This window comes from Sprattus sprattus (genome assembly GCF_963457725.1).
Source record: "Sprattus sprattus genome assembly, chromosome: 16".
Lineage (NCBI taxonomy): Eukaryota > Metazoa > Chordata > Actinopteri > Clupeiformes > Clupeidae > Sprattus > Sprattus sprattus.
In genome coordinates this window covers 17,563,120-17,575,900 of record NC_137914.1, presented here as the reverse complement: position 1 = coordinate 17,575,900, position 12,781 = coordinate 17,563,120, and the positions used below count along the sequence as shown (strand labels likewise).

Genomic DNA, 12,781 nt, shown 5'->3' with positions numbered 1-12,781 from the left:
GTACAGCTTCATTGTTCCAAAAGGTCCCATCCTCCAGGTGACCATTCATGAGATTAGTCCACATACACTTGGTTGGTCGGCAGCAAGATGTGCATTGTTCATCAAAAACAATCCATGGGTGGTTGAAGTTCTACATCCACTAATGGGAGCTGGGTAATCCTTTCAGAGTGAGACGTGTCATACTGTATCCAAACTTTGAAAGTCATCTTCAGCCCCAGCACAAAATAAACCCTCCACGGGCATCTTCCAGCTTGTCGAAAAATAGTCCTCCGTCGATAACCGTCTCTACGTCCACCATTAAGAGTTTGTAGTTATTTCCAGAGTGAGAACAAAAGCAAGAAAGAGCCTCAACCCAGAAATAAAACCAAATGAAAATGATTTAAAAAAGAAAAAAGGAAAACCAAAAGTTTTTGCTCACTGTGTTTCTGTCGATTCTCGGCAGATGTCTCCCAAGAATTTACCAGCAGAGCCCTGATACCACACATAATCCCAAAGAAAGAAAAAAGAAAACCAAAGAAAACCAACACCTCTCGTGTGACAGAATATCCGTGTGTTTGATGAGTATTAATCCAATGGGGGGGATTTATATCCTGAGTATTTTATCCATAGGATCCCGACTGTGGAGGAAAAGCACTGCATATGCAACACTCGTTTTTTTTTTTTTAAAGAAATCCAATTACTATTTAATGTGTCATAAATGAATAGATGTGAAATAACTCAAAATAAAGAAGAGTAAGATATTAATCCACCATGGGCGGTACTGTACTCCAGATCAGGATGATCCCAGGTAATGCCGACTCGAACCGAACCACTTCCGCATCCGTAAATCCCAGGGAATTTTTATGACATCCAAAACATGCCCTGGATTCTCCGCAAAATGTTACATCCAACTCACATGGTGATTTACTTTCAAAATGGGGCATAACCCATTACTAAATACCTTAATAAATAATGAATTTGTGTTCGTGATGCATGAACATGTTCTCTTTGGATCTCTAAAAGCATATAAATCCAAGAGCAACGAAGGAGCTCAAAGGACATAATGGGTGCCTGAAGAAACAGGACTGTGTCAATTCCTTTCACTTCTCACTTGTATCTTTCTTTCTCCCTTTCTTTTTCAGTGTTTTTGGTTTTCTTTGTTTATTCCCCCAAAACAACAATCTACTAAATGGTCAGAAAATGCCTTATGCCTGGGAAAAGGCTTTCTACAAGAAATAAAATGTCCCCCTGCCTTCAGAGAAACTTTGTCCACTTACCCGTCTAGTCTGCGTTCATAGCGTCCATCTCTGCTGTGGAGTGAAGCAGGGGGCCCGTACACAGGCCCCCCCGCCCCCCTCGTGAACCCTGATACATCCCGCCCACGAGAGCCTATGGGCAGGCTATCATCCAGTCCACGGGCAGCGCTGGGGATTGTTCCTGGTTCATTGTAATCTGTGCGCAGGTCTCTGTCCCCCATCTTGTTGATAGAGTTGTGTGCCTTCTGAGCACTCTTAATGTCCACAAAATCCACAAAAGCCGCAACTCCTCCCTCTGACCCACGCTTCGGCAAGACCTTGACACTCTCCACACGTCCATATCTGTGATAAAGACAAAGGGGAAAAACAACAACCCATTTATTAGTGAAGGCACCCCCTTATGTACAACAGTTCCATAAAGCTCTTCATAGTTTGAATTCATGAAAGTTAAGTTGTCCAGCCTACAGATTCCCCTATAGTTATAAAAAACACAAATAAAATGAAATTGATAATAACGTTCTCTGGCTGAAGGCTAGGCATAGTCTCTGCCTGTCCCACAATTTATTGTGATAGACTACCTTATTGTAGGGTCCTACAACATTCTCCAATGTAAGCAGTTATGTGAGTTCACAAATGTTTATCAACTCACACCTGCCCACTCATGCTATATGCTACAATACAGTAGAATGTTCACTACATATATTATGGGCTCTAACAAACAATACAGGCAAGGCAGAGAGAACTACTTCCTGGACCTGAACAGTATATTACTACCCCATGAACCTAGAGTTTGGGGTAGGTGAATCTACCAAATGTATCATGGTACAATTGTTTTCCCCATCTTATTCCTACCAGCAGCAATACAGCAAAACAGTAAAAAAAAAAATGTAAAGCATTTCAGAATGCCGATGGATTTACCCAAGAAAAACACAGTACCACACAACTTTTATAAGGCAAGAACCTAATGTCTATTTGTGGGCTCATCTGAAAACGATCGAAAAAATGTTCTGTATTGGTAATGGAGTCTTCTATTTTTATTTCATGAGAATTCTCAACCTGTCTGACAGTCTAATTGTACCAACCTTAAACAAAAATGAATAGTATGGTAATGTGTTACACTGGGAAATATTAAGGTGGGTTGAATTATGGTTTGTCACAGGAACACTGCACAGGGATCTGAAATCATTGGGAACATTCAGGCGAAAAGCCCTTTCTCACATGAAAGCCTCACTGAACTACCATTGTTGAATGACACATAATTTTGAACACTCTAACTGCGGTAAGCAAGGGGTTGCTCAACCGGCTTTCGAGAAACACAGTCCTGATTGACTACAAAGGCTATTGGAGAGCAGTCACCCCACCTGGACTTGAACCCAGATTTCCGTAGTAATAACACAATGTCAATAAGCCAGGCTTGTTGGTATGGTAGCCAGAGCGCATACTAATTAATCTGTAGTGACAACCCTTTGTTACAAGCACATGTTTAAACCTTAGCCTAAGTCTATTAGCAGGAGGGCGAGCTGGCAAGAGATGTCTAATACAAGCTAACCCAGCTGCTACCTTTCAGACCATGCCATCAGATTCAACTAACTTTAAGCACTGGATCTGGCATCTATGCATAGACTACTTGTCCAGGCTACATCACCTCTGACCTCATATTTACAAGATCCTGATGTCCTATAAGATCTTTTCTCATAATTACAAGATAGTAAGTCACAATATCGAGATAAGGTGTCCTTTTTTTCTTTTGTATAATCCAGCTCTGAAATATTAAGACTTTGAATCTGCTTTTTATAATAAGTTTTTATTAAGTGTTTCAGGGACAAAGGCAAGATGTTCCCTGTGCTGCTAGGTGCAGTCGACTGAACTAGACATATTATCACTCCATATCAACACATCGACTGGATTTCGCTTGACCACAAAATAGTTACAGAAATGTTTCATATTCCACAGGTACAAGGTACAAGTCTTCATGAAGTAGGCGATCACTTTACAGGTGAGCAGAATGAATGTGTAGTGCGCCAGCTGTCACTGAGAAAACGATAACATCGTACGGAATTGCAAAACACTAAGGAGACGCATAGCCTACTGAGTCTTAAACATTCTTATCGACATGAGATAACCCCAAAATATAAATAAATAAATAAATCAATACTCTGTTCTCACCCGCGTCTCTACATATTGTTTGTTGGATGTGTGCAGCGAAATATGCAAGTTCTCACATTCACTGTACAATCTTCGTCGCCATTTTACAAACCTATTCACACTGCTTACTCATTCTCCCGTCCCCATCTTCAATAACTCGCTCTCCCGCATTGGACTGTCATGCTTTGGCACCAAAACGGTTGAGCACTAGAGCTGCTTATTTAACATTTTCTCGTTTCCCACCCAGGCGTTTCTGATATATAACCATATGGCAATCGCATTGTACTGCATTTCCAGATATACCAGTATCGAAACAAGTAAATTAAGTGATGTGGCACCACTGGATTTGTTTAAAAAATGTCTATACAGTACTGACATTTGACACTCACGAAAGCTGAAGAAAAACAAAAAGGCAACAGCCACAAGCAATCAATTTCAACAGTGACGCTGTTTAATTGTATCATGACAAATGCTAGGTTATCACAAATAAGGACCCCCGTAACATCCACTCTACTAGGACAACGTCGACAGTTGGCTTAATACTGGCGACTTCCACAAGAGCATGAAGCGTCAAGGATGCAATGAGCGGGACTTTGTTGAACCAACCGCAAGCCTTGATAAGAATGTATTTACAGGCATTTAATGGTAGACATGCCCTTTTCTGCTGTTAATGACAACTGTCATGGCAAACAGATTTTATGCTACAGTTGGTCCAAATAGACCCTATAGCAAGGACTTCGTTGCAAATATGTAAAGAGGGACAAACTTAAAATAAAAGCTTAACTTCGTCTCGATTTTATACAGACTACAAGCCTCTATAAGGCGTACATTAATCAAGATGTGGACACATCACATGCAGGTCAGTTTAAAATTACTCTAACAGCAGAAAGGAGTCGGTTACGATTCCATGAACAGCTAATGTGAATCTACGTTCTGGTAGCCTTCTTCTTTTCGACCGCAAGAATATTTATTCCGCCCGCCAGTACAGCATCCTTTCTCTCACTACGCTCGCGAACAGATACTTGTCTGACACAGGAACCCACGACATCAGATCAATTTGAAGTCCACGACTCATGCAGAAGAAAACTTCCACAAACCCCGCAGTGGCTATTAGCTTTCAAATATTATCTGCAGATTGTTTTTCACATGCGTAGGCAGCAAGTTAAAACAACACTTACTGGACAAGCCACATATCGAAGAAGTTGGGAGCCAACACTGATCTAGTAACTATGGTTACGAAGTAAGGTTGACATTAGCGCAAGCCAGGTTCTCCTATTAGCTACATTGGGGAACTTGGCAAGATGAAGGCTTAAAAATAACCAACCAGTGCTGCTTACATATTATGAAACAAATCATGTACACCTAGAGTACGGTGACTTCTGTAAACCCATGCAATTCTTATTAACTGCGACTGCCAATTGTTTCACTTTTGTCAGCTGTTCAAAACATTGAACTATTTAGTTTAGTTTTCCTACATTATCCAATTTACATTTCCTACATTATCCGTACACTATGTTACGTTATACGATCTATTTTAACAATGATACGGACCACGTTAGTTAAACTGTCTACGTTCTGACAGGGATCGACGAACACGTTGATCGTGTCGCTCCATGTTAGAACACAGATGGCAGCGTTGTTCTAAGCAATAACTTCACCGACTAATTAAGAGGAGAGCCTTAACACCAGACATGTCTAAAGAGCAAACGTCAACACGATAATTGCAGAGTTTAAGCTCAGCTGCTCAAGTAGGTAGCGAGCAAACAAGGTTGAATAAGTTAACGTCAGCAACCACCCAGTAAGTTATTAATGTTTGCTAACAGTAGATAGATAACTTAGCTATTCTGTTTTCGCCAAAACGCGCAATTTTAATCCAAAAGTGAAATAGACAATTTCCAAGCCTTTAAGCAACGTTGGACAATTCGTAGCTGACGTTCGTGTGTTTTTATGTAGCGTTAGCTTCCATATCCAGCTCTGATACCTAAAGATGGCTAACGTAACCATACCAAAACTCACCATACCTATCTACATAGCTCGATAGCTAATAAGCTAACCAACATATCCTAGCTAACGTGACCCAGTGCAGCTGTTAAACATCTATCTGGGCAGCACTGCCAACTCACTAACCACACGTTTTTCAGATTGCTTAATTGCTGGTCAGTTGTTTTGCATTTCTGACATACATTGGTTGATTAAAATCAGGTAGCTATCGTAAGCTGGAAATCTTCAGAGTTGTTATATTTGTCCTGTTGGTAGTAAACTAACGTTAGCCAGCTAGATGGCTATCTTGTTAGCTTACGTTACCTAACTGGCTAACTATGCGTAGTTCATGTTATAACTAACGTATAGGTAATCGTTACAGGCATGCAGAAACTGCTGACCTGTTATTCCCTCGGATTTGGTGTAAACGTTAGGTTGCAAACTCACCGTTTGAAGTGTTCAATAATCTTCTCCTCTCGTACATTTTCTGGTAAATTCCCCACCCATAAGTGTCTGGTTTCCCGGACCATACTGCGAAATCTTGTCCCCCGATCATACAGATAACTGTATATGTTTTAATCCAGACCAAGTGGTTGTGTACGTTGCAATCCAAGCGCTGCGATATACTGTGAGTGAATCATCGACAGTTAACTGCGACTGGATCCCACCATTGGACTTGCTCCTGGACGATGTGTATGATTCTCTGCTGTCTAGGAGAGCGCGCGCTGTCAAGAACGCGCTCCAATTCGCGTGACCAGGCGCGTCCCTGATTCACGCGACCTTTGCTTTGCCTCGATCTCCGAGGAAGTGATGACGCGTGTGTCGTGCTGTTTGCCATGATACCTTCGAACATTTTCGGCGAACTAAGCTAAAATTAAAGTCTGGTTCTCATCGTTGTTCATGCAGGGAGACACTAGATTGCCAGCTACACGCCACCTAACTGTTCACATCTGCAGACACACTCACAATCCTGTTAAAAACATTAGATAAGAGAACACACTTTATTCATAGGGACAAAATGCACAGTTTCGAAGTGTTTCTAATGGTACACAGATGAAAGCTTTGTAGGCTTGGGGAAATATATATGAACCTGAGGTAAGGTTGGACTATCAGCCGGAACAGAACCTTCTCTACATAAAGGACACGTTGTCCAAAGCTTATAAACCACAACAGAATAGCCTATGACATTACAACATGTGTGTGTGTGTGTGGGGGGGGGTTGATATTTACACAACACAATGTTTTGATCACGTAGGATTTTGGGGGTTTATGACGGCCTGTATTGCACGCCTCTGCAAGGCATCATTTACAGTTGATTCCAAATGAAATGGTGTCATTTTTTCTCTCTCTGTATGTAGACCACGCACGCGTTAACATGCGGCAAAGTGGGACCGCAGTGGATCCAAAACGCATGCGCAAGAAACGCCCACAAAGACATTTGACGGAGACCGATTGTGATATTTGGTTCTGTTCAGGAAATGTCTGCGAGTAGGAAGGCCATGAGCGATATAGGACTGTTATATAGTGGCATAATTCCGATAAAGGTTAACGTACCAAAGATAACAAGAATTTGGGTGCATGCTGTGTGGGTTTGGAATTACACGCGTATGACCAAATTAACATTGTTGCCTGCAATTTGTCTGACGCGAATCCTTAAGGAGATAAGGCTATTGCAGCAGCAAGTAGCCTACATTTGGACCAGGATATTGCCGTATCATTCTTTAATGGAATTATTTTGCATAACTTTGTCGAGATTAAACATCACAACCGTGCTCCAGGCTTTCGAGTGTTATTCGTTGGGAGTAAACTGTTAGGCTACTTGATATTTCTTCATAAAAATCCCATGTCTTATTGTTGGGGATCTATAATTCGAAGGATTCATCGAGCCAGAGAACAAACGGATGTATTGTGGCAGCTCATTCTTAGGGTTTCCGAGTAAAGTTGGTCCAGTCAGCGTGTTTCCACATAGCCATCAAAACGGGTTGTATGTTGCCAAGTATTCAGTTAGACGCCATTTTGTCTTCTTGACCGTCCAAAATAAACTATTTCAACGTTTCGGCCATTTTGTGATGCCCGAGAGTCAGTCAGCCTGATTGAGATTTGAGAACGAGCCTGAAGTGTAGCTTGAATGACCATAGCACGTTGCGCAAAAGCGGTGAACATGTTACTCTTTTTGTTAACACAATAACAATTATTGGCGGCCAAAGCGAGGATTTGTCCTGGAAATTGTAGCAAACGTCAGTATCGAGCATCTCATCCCTATTAGCAATTCTCTGACCGCAGGTTTTAACGTTTCTAGGAAAGCTATGAAGCAGTTTGCATATTGTTAAAATAAAGAGATCTCAAGTCACTAGTTCCATCGTAGCTATTCGAAGCGGCAGGATAGTAGCCTATAGATGCAAGACACAAGGGCAACTGTTTAAAAACATGTTATTATGTAGCCTACCTGTCGTTTTTATTTAAGAGAAATTATAATTAAAAGTATATAGAAGCCCAGGCTCTATTGATAGCCTTTATTGGGGAAAAGCAGTGTAGAGGTAGGTGCGCAACAATGGAAACCATTCACTTCAACGAATCAGGAAAAGCTATGATAGCGTTAGTGTTAAATATATTTATTCCAACAAAGCTCAACCCTCCTGTACAATGTGATAGTCCTACTATACAGTCAAGCCCACATCATGGTGAAAGTGGGTATCATGACATCTATCATTGAACTTTATTGAAAATGTAAAAAAAAAAAAAAAAAAAAGATCAGTGGCTTTCGTGTCTGAAACATTGCAACAAATGCCAACGTTGACTCATTTTATACATTACAATTTACTGCCAATGACATAGTTTTTCCCCTTAATTTCCTATCTTCTTCACTCTCTGGTCATTATGTAGCCTAGATATAAATATGATAACAAAAATATGAGTGATGACAAGAAATTAGAAAAAGGCACTCAACAGCAGTCCGATGTGAATGTTCCCCATTACTCATGTTTGTCGTCTTTTAAATGCCTCCTGTGGTCTCTTCTCTGTGCTTCGTTCTTGTGAACTTCTTGTGTACCCTGCTAAAAGATAGTGTAAGTTAAATATATAATGATGTATTCTTTAATTTAGGGACATGGGGGAAGAAAGAGAGAAAAAGCTCGCGGGCCATGCTTACATTTTCTTGGGCATTCAATAGTTCTCCAGTAGGAATTAGACAAGCTGCTTCTCCCAGGAAGCACACAAGGACATGGAACATATCTGCCCATTGCCCCACTGTCAGCATCAGTACCAGAAGGCCTCCGAGTCGGACCACCACTGTTTGAAGAGCTGTTTGACTACTGGGCTGCCGTTGCTGATCTTCTGAAGAATATAGAATGTAAAATGTCTTTCTGTTTTCTAAATCCCACCACTATCCCTCCCATTTTCTTTTGGTTTAACTCACCTTGCATATATACCACAAGCAGTGTATAGCAGATTGTTAACGGTGTCCAGAATCGAAGAGCCTCTGTGGCTGACAAAAACTGCTGATTGATGGAAGTTAAAGCAGCGATTCCAGCCACAGCAAAAGTAAGAATAAGAAGACAGCACAAATAGGGTAGGATGGAGCATCCTGAGGTTAAGAGTCCAATACAGATGCCACAGTAGCGCTGTGAGCTGTGCAAATGGAATAGTGCCTTCACATGTTGATGTAGCCGGGAACACTGACTGGCCAAGAACCAACTCAGTGCAGAGGCAAGCAGAAGACTCAACCAGCGATGGGGGGCCTCCTTGTGGAGGAAATGAAGAGTGCAGCTTAGTGCACAGCCCACAGAGAATTGACACTGAACAAGTAACTTCTTTGTGTTAAACTTGTTGGAATTCTGTAGAGAAAGAGGAAGAATGACTTTAAACATATTAAATATAATATATAGATATAATAACAAGCAACATGCACTTTATTGCATTTAGAAATCATAGGACAATCTTACTGGTCCAGCGGTGACTTGTGCTAAAATAGCTCTAAGTGAGAATTCAAGAACAACCAGTGATGCAACTCGTGACCCCACAACAGCCAGGATCCCGGTGAGGAACCAAAACTGGAATGCTTCAGGCCATATTCTGTGGTTAGACCTTTGTTTGGATTTCCTTTCATCATCTTTATCATTTTCAATCCTTAAAAGATTTGAACAAAAGAAATAAGTTAAGAAAAGTCAAAACTATACAAAATGTGTTGAGGCCTATATATACAACTCTCTGTATATAAACATAGCACAAAAAGTAAGGACATTTGTGTTTAGTATTATTTCTTTGTTGTAACAATGCTTCTTGGCAATACATCTTATACTGTTGGAAAGCCTGTTTATTTTCTTTTTAAATGGTGCAACATTTGTAAGGAACATGCATTTGGGGGATGAGCAGCAGAGCTGAGTATGTGGGTTGCGCCCATGAAAAAATTGCCAAAATTTCAGCTCTGCTACTCATCCCACAAATTCATGTTCCTTACAAATGTGGCACCATTTAAAAGGGAAATAAACAGGCTTTCCAAACGTATACGATAAATTGCCAAGAAGCATTGTTACAACAAAGAAATAATCTACCAAACACATGTTTATATATTTTTCTGATTAAATACAGTTATGACTTGTCACAGGCATGAATGTGACCTTATCTGGGTGAAAGGTTAACTTCAGAGTTGATGTAAGCCTATGGCAAAAAGCACCTAAATCTGTATCAGTATGATCAAAACAAAGGCTGAATTTACAAGGCTGTGAATTTTCCAATAATGACTTACATATTAACCCGGTAACCAGACATACCACAATGACCATCAAAACATTGTTCTCACCTGTCTGTCTCAATGAATACGTAAATTCTCAGTAGACTGCAAAGCACTGAGATCCCGCATGCACCAACAATTCCTGTTTTAAATGCGAAAATACGAGCATTTTACCAAAAGGCCATCTGATAGACTCTTGACTATAAAAGCAACACGACTGAGAAATAGGCAACAGGGTTAATACTGCATTTAAAAAAACGCAGGAAATGTTGACTTCTCACCTTGTAGAAAACTATCGACAGGACTTATATCAAATAGTAACCAACTCGGTAGTGACGGAATTAAAGACGTAAGAAAGGACAGCATCCCGTAAAGAAAAACCCACCTGTCTTATAAAAGAATTAAGGATATCTCGAATAAAACTTGAGCTATCCACGTAGCCTATTCCAATCACTTGTCTCACTTGCTTTCGTTTACCGCTGCATTGAAGGGTTTCAAAGGTCAATGCCTATATGTGGCAATCATTTTATGAACCACCACCAAAGTTAAAACAAAGAAGTTCATGTAGGCTACCTGTTACCGCAATAGGCTAACAATTACCCATAGGCTATAACTGCATTAGCCTATACGTTATTTTGATCCGCGGAGAAGTAGGCCGAGGTGCTGTTTAAGGTCTCCTGAATTATCATGTGTGAGTGTTTGCACTGCAGGGTAGTTATAAAGTATGTGTAAGTTTTTTTCCCCCACCCATTTGTTGTCTATAATATCATATTCTCAGACTTCAACCATTCACATGACACTTGGCAATGACTGTGGGGCTATACGAAATAGTTTGTGTCCCTAAGTGGGTGTGTCCCTTCGTGCTATCACTTTTTTGACAATAGTTCGACTGAACAAACGTTTCGTCAAATCCTATTATGGCAAGTTGGCCTCTAGGAGGTGCATTACCCCATTATATTAGTATAATAGCACCTAGTGAATAATATTCAATGCAGAAATCTACTGCTTCATAAGCCAATATGCCAAGATGTAAAGGTTCAAAGTTCACGAAATTTGACGCACTGCATCTTGTACCATGTTTTATGGATACACACACCACATTCTGTGAAATGTGTTCAAGGGGGGGGGGGGCGCTGCAACTGACAATTTTAATATCTCAAGAATAGTTTAGCTACAGCTAGCCTATATCACCTATGTCTCAGCTTAAGTTTTTAAATTTGGTACTTGGCTACATTCTTTAGATGCATGCTACATTTTGTGACATTTCACTTCAGTTTCATTTGGCTCGACAGAATGGTAACTAACAGCCGATACAAATTCAGCAGCGTGCATGCCAATGTGAATGGTCAATCTTAATTAAATTTGTAAGAGCATTCATAATGACAGAAGCAGTGTCGCTTAGCTTTAGAAGCTACAAAGCCACCCAATTTCAAATCATCCATAAGATGTTGATACAACAAGCTAGAACATTTCCCTGTGCTCGTCTCACATGGTTTGATCTTAAAAATGAATTTTGTGAATTGATCAACATTTACCAAATGGTCCTCTTTTACACTATCAAGCAGTCAAATCACTCAACGCTGTCTACTTGGGGCAGTTTGCACGTTCATCTTTGACCCAAAGGAACGTTGCTTGCGGCTATTGAACTGATAATGATAGTAATTTCCTGTTATAAATGTGAATACTTGTGAGCGTACATATTTAGTATTTATTTATATTTATATTTAAGACTACCAGACGCCACCTACATCCCTACAAGTTGTTTGGGAGGGTTGCCAGAAAAAAGCCTCTGCTGTCAATCAATCAACAACAAACTAAAGTGCCTACAGTTTGCCAAATGCAAGTCAGACTTTTATTATAGAGTTATATGGTCAGATGAGACCAAAATAAAGCTTTATGGCAACAACCATCAAACGTGGGTTTGGGGTAGACAGAAAGATAGCCATACAGAAGAGCACCTCATACCCACTGTGAGCCAAAGGCCCTGGACATCTTGTTAGGATACGGACTCGATCAAACACCAGCAGATATTAAATTAAAACCTAACAGCCCCTGCCAGGAAGCTTAAAATGGGCCATGGTTTGACCTTCCACCAGGACATTGACCCGAAATGCACCTCAAAATCGAATGGTTCACGGACCGTAGAATAAAGGTTTTGTCATGGCCATCACAGTCCCACAACCTACAGTAAGCCCCATAGAAAATCTGTGGGATGAGTTAAAGTGTAGAGTCTACAAGCGTCGACCTCGGAATCTGAAGAGAAACTGTATATAGGAATGGTCTCAGATCCCGTGCCATGTGTTCACCAACCTCATCACGCATTATAGGAGAAGACTCAGAGCTGTTATCTTGGCAAAGGGAGGCTGCACAAAATATTAAATGAAGGGGTGCCAATAATTTGAGATTTTTTTTTTCCATGATAAGAATGTAATGTTTCTTTCAATTATGTTACTTAAATTAAAGGTTATTTTTGTGAATATTGAGGATAAACTATGAAGAAATGTTTTTGCATCTTGTTTTGCTCATTTTTACTAAAGTATGCCAATAATCCTGGAGGGCACTGTAGGTGAAGCCTCTCTCGCTCCCTTGATGCATCATTGCAAGAATAACCGCCTTTTTCCTGACTGATCATTGTCCAAGAGAGAACACAGACTAGTTCAGATTATCAGGCGGTGTTTGTTCTAATTGAAGA

General features: G+C 40.5%; 2 protein-coding genes across 2 annotated transcripts in view; both read right to left on the bottom strand.

The window, feature by feature from the left end:
* The window catches only part of spen (spen family transcriptional repressor), a 38,991-nt gene extending 33,095 nt beyond the window's left edge, over nt 1-5,896 (bottom strand). Inside the window, exons 1-2 of the mRNA XM_080853958.1 lie at nt 5,808-5,896; nt 1,257-1,577 (exon numbers count right to left, since the gene is read on the bottom strand). Coding sequence (XP_080710084.1) covers nt 1,257-1,577; nt 5,808-5,890 — 404 coding nt within the window. The 5' untranslated portion in view covers nt 5,891-5,896. The remainder of the gene's footprint in view (nt 1-1,256; nt 1,578-5,807) is intronic.
* A 2,193-nt stretch (nt 5,897-8,089) lies between these two features.
* On the bottom strand, nt 8,090-10,455 carry tmem82 (transmembrane protein 82; the record flags this gene model as incomplete). Its single annotated transcript, XM_080853521.1, has 6 exons — nt 8,090-8,413; nt 8,509-8,693; nt 8,776-9,193; nt 9,302-9,485; nt 10,159-10,231; nt 10,371-10,455. The coding sequence occupies 6 exons, from the start codon at nt 10,453-10,455 to the stop codon at nt 8,333-8,335; spliced, it is 1,026 nt and encodes a 341-aa protein (XP_080709647.1). The 3' UTR covers nt 8,090-8,332.
* Nucleotides 10,456-12,781: the final 2,326 nt, after the last annotated feature.